At 45.6% G+C, this 8,927-nt stretch overlaps 1 protein-coding gene across 1 annotated transcript; it reads right to left on the reverse strand.

Annotated features, from left to right (window-relative positions):
- Window positions 1–5,194: 5,194 nt before the first annotated feature.
- Window positions 5,195–8,486, reverse strand: LOC138301399 (toll-like receptor 13). Its single transcript, XM_069241841.1, has one exon. The coding sequence runs from the start codon at window positions 8,342–8,344 to the stop codon at window positions 5,477–5,479; it is 2,868 nt and encodes a 955-aa protein (XP_069097942.1). The 5' UTR covers window positions 8,345–8,486; the 3' UTR covers window positions 5,195–5,476.
- Window positions 8,487–8,927: the final 441 nt, after the last annotated feature.

The raw sequence follows: 8,927 nt of genomic DNA on the forward strand, positions 1-8,927 counted from the left end.
CTTACTTCTCATCTCCACTACATTACGTTTCTCTCTACTATTACCCTTGCCGTCTACCTCCAGTGTCCTTACCTCCCATCTCCACTGCATTACGTATCTCTCTACTATTACGCTTACTGTGTACCCCCACTGTCCTTACCTCCCATCTCCACTACATTATGTATCTCTCTACTATTACCCTTAACGTCTACCTACACTGTCCTTACCTCCCATCTCCACTACATTACGTATCTCTCTACTATTACCCTTAACGTCTACCTACACTGTCCTTACCTCCCATCTCCACTACATTACGTATCTCTCTACTATTACCCTTACTGTCTACCTTCACTGTCCTTAACCTCCCATCTCCACTACATTATGTATCTCTCTACTATTACCCTTACCGTCTACCTCCACTGTCCTTACCTTCCATCTCCACTACATTACGTATCTCTCTACTATTACCCTTACCGTCTACCTACACTGTCGTTACCTCCCATCTCCACTGCATTACGTATCTCTCTACTATTACCCCTACTGTCTATGTCCAATATCCTTACCTCCCATCTCTACTACATTACGTATCTCTCTACTATTACCCTTACCATCAACCTCCACTGTCCTTACCTCCTATCTCCACTACATTACGTATCTCTCTACTATTACCCTTACCGTCTACCTCCACTGTCCTTACCTCCCATCTCCACTACATTACGTATCGCTCTACTATTACGCTTACTGTGTACCCCCACTGTCCTTACCTCCCATCTCCACTGCACTACGTATCTCTCTACTATTACCCTAACCATCTACCTCCACTGTCCTTAACCTCCCATCTCCACTACATTATGTATCTCTACTATTACCCTTACCGTCTACCTCCACTGTCCTTACGTTCCATCTCTACTACATTACGCATCTCTCTACTATTACCCTTACCGTCTACCTACACTGTCCTTACCTCCCATCTCCACTGCATTACGTATCTCTCTACTATTACCCTTACTGTCTATGTCCAATATCCTTACCTCCCATCTCCACTACATTACGTATCTCTCTACTATTACCCTTACCCTCTACCTCCACTGTCCTTACCTCCTATCTCCACTACACTACGTATCTCTCTACTATTACCTTTACCATCTACCTCCACTGTCCTCAGCTCCCATCTCCACTACATTACGTATCCCTCTACTATTAGCCTTACCATCTACCTCCACTGTCTTTACCTCCCATCCACTACATTCCATATCTCTCTACTATTACCCTTATCATCTAACTCCACTGTCCTTACCTCCCATCTCCACGACATTACGTATCTCTCTACTATTACCCTTAACGTCTACCTCAACTGTCTTTACCTCCCATCTCCACTAAATTACGTATATCTCTACGATTACCCTTACCGTCTACACCCACTGTCCTTACCTTCCATCTCCACTGCATTAGGTATCTCTCTACTATTACCCTTACCGTCTACCTCCACTGTTCTTACCCCTCATCCCCACTGCATTACGTATCTCTCTACTATTACCCTTACCATCTACCTCCACTGTCCTTACCTCCCATCTCCACTACATTACGTATCTCTCTACTATTACCCTTAAAGTCTACCTACACTGTCCTTACCTCCCATCTCCACTACATTACGCATCTCTCTACCATTACCCTTACGTTTACCTCCACTGTCCTTACCTCCCATCTCCACTACATTACGTATCGCTCTACTATTAGCCTTACCGTCTACCTCCACTGTTCTTACCCCTCATCCCCACTGCATTACGTATCTCTCTACTATTACCCTTCCCGTCTACCTCCACTGTCCTTCCCTCCCATCTCCACTACATTACGTATCTCTCTACTGTTACCCTTACGTCTACCTCCACTGTCCTTACCTCCCATCTCCACTACATTACGTATCTCTCTACTATTAGCCTTACCATCTACCTCCACTGTCCTTACCTCCCATCCACTACATTACATATCTCTCTACTATTACCCTTATCGTCTACCTCCACTGTCCTTACCTCCCATCTCCACGACATTACGTATCTCTCTACTATTACCCTTACCGTCTACCTCAACTGTCTTTACCTCCCATCTCCAGTAAATTACGTATATCTTTACTATTACCCTTACCGACTACCTCCACTGTCCTTACCTCCATTCTCCACTTCATTATGTAACTCTCTACTATTAGCCTTACCATCTACCTCCACTGTCCTTACCTCCCATCTCTACTGCATTAGGTATCTCTCTACTATTACTCTTCCTGTCTACCTCCACAGTCCTTACCTCCCATCTCCACTACATTACATATCTCTCTACTATTACCCTTACCATCTACCCACACTGTGCTTACTTTCCATCCCCACTGCATTATGTATCTCTCTACTATTACCCTTACCATCTACCTCCACTGTCCTTACCTCCCATCTCCACTACATTACGTATCTCTCTACTATTACCCTTAAAGTCTACCTACACTGTCCTTACCTCCCATCTCCACTACATTACGCATCTCTCTACCATTACCCTTACGTTTACCTCCACTGTCCTTACCGCCCATCTCCACTACATTACGTATCGCTCTACTATTAGCCTTACCGTCTACCTCCACTGTTCTTACCCCTCATCCCCACTGCATTACGTATCTCTCTACTATTACCCTTCCCATCTACCTCCACTGTCCTTCCCTCCCATCTCCACTACATTACGTATCTCTCTACTGTTACTGTTACGTCTACCTCCACTGTCCTTACCTCCCATCTCCACTACATTACGTATCTCTCTACTATTAGCCTTACCATCTACCTCCACTGTCCTTACCTCCCATCCACTACATTACATATCTCTCTACTATTACCCTTATTGTCTACCTCCACTGTCCTTACCTCCCATCTCCACGACATTACGTATCCCTCTACTATTACCCTTACCGTCTACCTCAACTGTCTTTACCTCCCATCTCCAGTAAATTACGTATATCTTTACTATTACCCTTACCGACTACCTCCACTGTCCTTACCTCCATTCTCCACTTCATTATGTAACTCTCTACTATTAGCCTTACCATCTACCTCCACTGTCCTTACCTCCCATCTCTACTGCATTAGGTATCTCTCTACTATTACTCTTCCTGTCTACCTCCACAGTCCTTACCTCCCATCTCCACTACATTACATATCTCTCTACTATTACCCTTACCATCTACCCACACTGTGCTTACTTTCCATCCCCACTACATTACGTATCTCTCTATTATTACCCCCTACCGTCTACCTCCACTGTCCGTACCTCCCATATCCACTGCATTACGTATCTCTCTACTATTACCCTTACGTCTACCTCCACTCTCCTTACCTTCCATCTCAACTACATTACGTATCTCTCTCCTATTACCCTTACCTTCTACCTCCACTACCCTTACCTCCCATCTGCACTACATTACGTATCGCTCTACTATTACTCTTCCGCTCTAACTACACTGCCCTTACCTCCCATCTCTACTGCATTATGTATCTCTCTACTATTACCCTTAGCGTCTACCTCCACTGTTCTTATCTCCCATCTCCACTACATTACGTATTTCTCTACTATTACCCTTACCATCTACCTCCACTGTCCTTACCCCATCTCCACTGCATTACGTCTCTCTCTACTATTACCCTTACGTCTACCTACACTGTCCTCACCTCCCATCTCCACTACATTATGTATCGCTCTACTATTACCCTTACCATCAACCTCCACTGTCCTTACCCCATCTCCACTGCATTACGTCTCTCTCTACTATTACCCTTAAAGTCTACCCCCACTGTCCTTACCTCCCATCTCCACTACATTACGTATCTCTCTACTATTACCCTTACCGTCTACCTACACCGTCCTTACCGCCCATCTCCACTACATTAAGGGGATCAACGACCACGGGAGCACCGCCAACAGGCTGGCGGTTCTCCTTTGGGCATTCTGACCGCGGCGGTACAGCCGCGGCCAGAAACGGAAAGTCGGCGGTGTACCGCCGACTTTCCGCTGCCCAGGGGAATCCTCCATGGCCTTACCGTCTACCTCCACAGTCCTTACCTCCCATCTCCACTACATTACGTATCTCTCTACTATTACCCTTACCGTCTACCTCAACTGTCTTTACCTCCCATCTCCACTAAATTACGGATATCTCTACCATTACCCTTACCGGCTACCTCCACTGTCCTTACCTGCCATCTCCACTGCATTACGTATCTCTCTACTATTACCCTTACGTATACCTCCACTGTCCTTACCTCCCATCTCCACTACATTACGTATCTCTCTACTATCACCCTTTACGTATACCTACACTGTCCTTACCCCCATCTCCACTACATTATGTATCTCTCTACTATTACCCTTACTGTCTACCCCCACTGTCCTTACCTCCCATCTCCACTACATTACGTATGTCTCTACTTTTACCCTTACCGGCTACCTCCACTGTCCTTACCTCCCATCTCCACTACATTACATATCTCTCTACTATTACCCTTACGTCTGCTTCCACTGTTCTTAGCCGTTCTCCGCTACATTACGTATCTCTCTACTATTCTTCTTACCGTGTACCCCCACTGTCCTCTTCCCTTATCTCCACTATATTACAACAGTTTAGGGTTTATCGTATTCGAGGTAAAACAGCGGGAGAGTCTCAAATGCTGCCTGGATTGAAGATGGTGGGAGCCTGGACACGCTGTGCGTTTGTGTGAATAGTTTACGTTCCCCACTTCTGATCCTCAGTTGCTAATCACCAGATCAACAATGTGTATCCAGACGTTGGCTAGAGACCAGCCCTATTGCAACCACTCCAGCCACAGCATCTTCCACCCTCTGGTACTCACCAGACACACCGTGAGCGTCCCAAGCACCGGAAGGAGGACAAATGAGAAGAGAGAGAAAGAGGGACAATCAGTGGACAATAGTACCACAGCTCTCCTTGGTTAAAGTTGGATGTGCTATTTTCAGATCCATTTAAATCCACCCCTCCTTGGACACAGCATTGACAGGGTTAGGGATGGGTTAGCCTGGACCAGTGAGTAAGTGAATAACAGGACACCTTTTATCCACAGAACCAGATGTTTATCCAGATCAGGGGTGGTGCATTACTTGCTCCTCTGCAGTCCACAACAGTGAGTAAGCTTTTTACATTCCATATGCTCATCTTGCACTTCAATAAACATATACCACTGCCAAACTCTTACTTATTGCGTGTTTTAATTGCTGGGTAGAGGAAGTAGTCAGGACAGAAAAAGAGTAATCAAAGTTGAGTTCTTTGTGATTTCTCACATGCAAGTTCTTTTCACGTGAGCTCAGTCTCTCGCTCCTCTGTGTACCTTCTCAAGCGAGGTGGTATCGCTCTTCTGCCGAGGTGTTTTTGACATGCTGATCGATGACTCCCATCTTTTTCTAGCAAGCCGTTTTTTCTCCTTTGGCATGTACTGTGAGTCTTGAACAGTTTGCCTCATTTGACTATGATATCCTGATGCTCAGCTCCATCCCCTCCAATGGCTTTGCGCAATCGGGCCCAGAACAGAGGCTGCTGGACCAAGTCCTCCTCCCACTCCAGGTAGGTTTTCTTCTTCACCAGCTTGGCCAGTTGGTGGTAGCGGGAGAGGCTCCTCGTGGACACCTTCTCCAGGAACACCATCACCAAGGAATCCTTCCTCTCTGCCAGAAGGCGGTATGTGGCCATGCGTACTTCCAAGGAGCACCAGTGACTGCGCAGGTAATGGCGGCTGATCAGACACACCACCCAGCGGCTCCTATAAATGCTGTCCACGATGTTATCCATGATGTCTTTGCCCACCTCAAAGTCCCTGCCGTGCAGACAGACTTTGAAGAACGGAGGTCCCCTCTCTTCCAAGTTAGGCAGGAACTCGCGGACAACCCAAGCCTCATCGCAGCTGCTGTAAGAGACAAAGGCATCAAAGTCATATTGCCGCTGCCTATCACATCTCCCACGATAGTCCCACCAGGTCCTGAGCATGTAGAAGAGATACAGAAGGTACCACCGCATCTTGTGATACAGCAGGGCCGTGATCAGGAACAACATGTGGAAGGAGAACGTCCCAATGAAGAGTGTGTAACCTACCATCAAGCTGCAGTCTTTCTCCAAGAAATGCAGGTAATTCATCTTCTGTGACCCAAGAGAGCATGTCTGAATTCCCAGCTTCAGCACTTTCACTTGGGGGTGGGTGGTCACCCATCTTCTGATCCAGGCTTGTTCACAGGAGCACTCCAGGGGCACATCGTTCAGGTAGATGTAACGCAGACTTTCCATGTGGTCGAACAGACCCTCCTGTAGAGTTTTCACAGGCTGGGACTTGAAGATTAAGAGCTCCAAAGAAACAAGATCTCTAAACATGGTGTCTGTAAAGTGCTCTATCCCAGTATCCTCCAGGATCAGGGTTCTGAGGTGCGTCAAGTTCCAGAACAGCTGCTCAGGAGTCAGCAAACTTTTCTTAATGTCCAACTTTAGGTTTCCTAAATGGAGATAATGTAAATTGTGAAGATGCTGGAGGCTGCTGTTCAAGGGGCTGAAGGATTTATAGAAATGCATATTTGCAGAAGAACTATAGTACAAATGTTCAATATTAGTAAAAGACGTGAGCCCCAAGTGTTCAGTTTCAGATATTCCAAGTGGTAAACAGTCCACTTTGTGATTTTCATGCACGTGAAGTTGTTTGACAGATTTGAAGGGCTGGTGCTTGCACGAGTCAATATAAATCACTGGAGCAATAATGTTAAGGACTTCAAGTAAGCTGCAGTTATTTGCACATATCAGAGTTATTGACTGCTTTGCTTCCAAGGTGAGAGAAGTGAGTTCTTCCTGTTTGATTCTCAATTTCCCATGGGTCTCGAATGCAATGGATAGCTCCTGAAGCTTGTTCATCGCGATCAGAGAGCTATTGTCATTCTTGAGTGAGTTGCCCCTGAGGCCCAGCACTCTGACACTGCTCAAATGATCAAAATAGAAGTTCTCAAGAAGAAAGAGTTTATTGTAGTCGAGCCGCAGTGATTGTAGCCTGTCAAGACCAACAAAGGTGTCCTTTTCCAGGGACACAAGGTAATTACTACTGAGATCCATTGTCTCCAGATTAGCCAGACAGAAGAGGCACCCAGATCCCATATTGGTGATGCGGTTGAAAGAAAGATCCAGGTGCATGAGGTTGGATAAAACATTGGGAATCCCAGGTGTGCACAGGTCTAGGCGTTTTATCTTGTTTACAGAGAGAACGAGGGACCTCAGGTTTAGCAGTTTCTTTGCCATATCGTTCGTGAAGGCCCAAAGGAGGTTGTCGGACATGTTAAGAGACCACAGGAAAGAGCATCCTTCAAATGACTCAGCAGGAAGACTTGAAATAAAGTTTTGAGCAACTGTCAAGTTCCTGACCCCTAGATGGGACACCACTGTGCAGACATCTTTAATCTTCAGATAGTCCTGATTTTTCATGGCATTTAGGGACAGGATTTCAATGCTCTTTATTCCAGACCAGAGAAGCTCAATGACCTTGAGATCAGTTGCGTCTGCCTTGAGGACAGTAAGATGAGGGAAGTTGCAAAATGAATTTTCCTCCACAATCTTTAGCTCATTGCTTGTTAAGTCGAGGGTGGAAATCCTTGGAGAGAAAACTGTGCTGCTTGTGAGGTTGGTTGTGCTAATGCAGTCCGCTGCCCGAGCTGCAACAATATCATTCCTCTTTATTCCCAGGATCCTCAGAGAGACCAGTGACTGAAGCATAGTGGTCATTCTGTATATCCTATGAACCTCATTCTCAGATAAGTCAATCACTTGTATTCTATGTAAAGGTTTAAAAAGATTTTCTTGTAAAGCTTCAAACATTACCACATTTCTGAGGTCCAAACGAGTTAAGTTCTCCAATCCATCGAACACCTGATCATCCATGTCTATGGTTAGAACATGCCAAATATATTTTCCTTCAATTCCCAGATGTCTCAGGTTGGCAATACCACTGAAGGCTCTTGCAGAAACATGAAACGATCCATACAAATAGAGCCGGGTCAGGTTCCGATACCTGGAGAACGAGCCTGTGGGGATGGTACGTACGTGTAAGACCAGACAGAGGGTGTCCACGTCCATTGGAACCTCCTTTAGATCCACCTCCATGTTCCTCACTGTGCTGCATTTGCTGAAGATCCTGAACCCCTCCAAGGGGAATCCAAAGCAGGTCGGATCCAGCACTCCTGGAGATCCCAGCTGGTCCCACTCGTAGATGTCGCACAAGGCAGTGGCCATACCTGACACGATGGTCCAGCAACAGGTGACAAACGTGGAAACCACAACCACAGAGAGAGCTCTTGCTGCCATCCCACACTGCTGCTGTCTAATCGGTGGTTTGAAGTGCAGGTCTCTGCGCAATGGTGGTTTTCTGTATTTCTTTCTACTGTTTCGATTTGTTTCCTTAAAAGTGAATAAGCCACCTACTTCCTCTTTCTTGTTAGTTTTAGAAATTGACAGACCTCTTGATAAGGAACTGAGACAACTGTATCTGGCTGTAGTGAGAGTACAGAGAGGGGTCAAAACAAAGGTTTGAAAGAAGAAATATCTATTGCAACACATTAACTGGATGTGACTCACCAAAGACATGCTGCATTTTTTTTTTTAAATCATGCACCACTTGTAGCCACCTTTAAAAAGTACCTTCTAACACTGCCCTTATCTGGTTTGTTAATTTGGAGCCTTTTTGCTACTTCTGGTGTTATCTCTCATTATAAGGACGTTCTGTGAAAACACAAGAGAACCACTGAAATTTACCTGTTGTAGTTTTCTCAAGTAAGTATAACTCTCTCTCTCTCCATGCACTGTTAACTGTGAATGTCAACGCTGTGTAGTACATGTGTGCTATGTTATGTAATGCAGATTTGTAGAGTGCACTGTCACCTTGCAGGAC

Source organism: Pleurodeles waltl, chromosome 6 (genome assembly GCF_031143425.1).
Source record: "Pleurodeles waltl isolate 20211129_DDA chromosome 6, aPleWal1.hap1.20221129, whole genome shotgun sequence".
NCBI classification, from domain to species: domain Eukaryota; kingdom Metazoa; phylum Chordata; class Amphibia; order Caudata; family Salamandridae; genus Pleurodeles; species Pleurodeles waltl.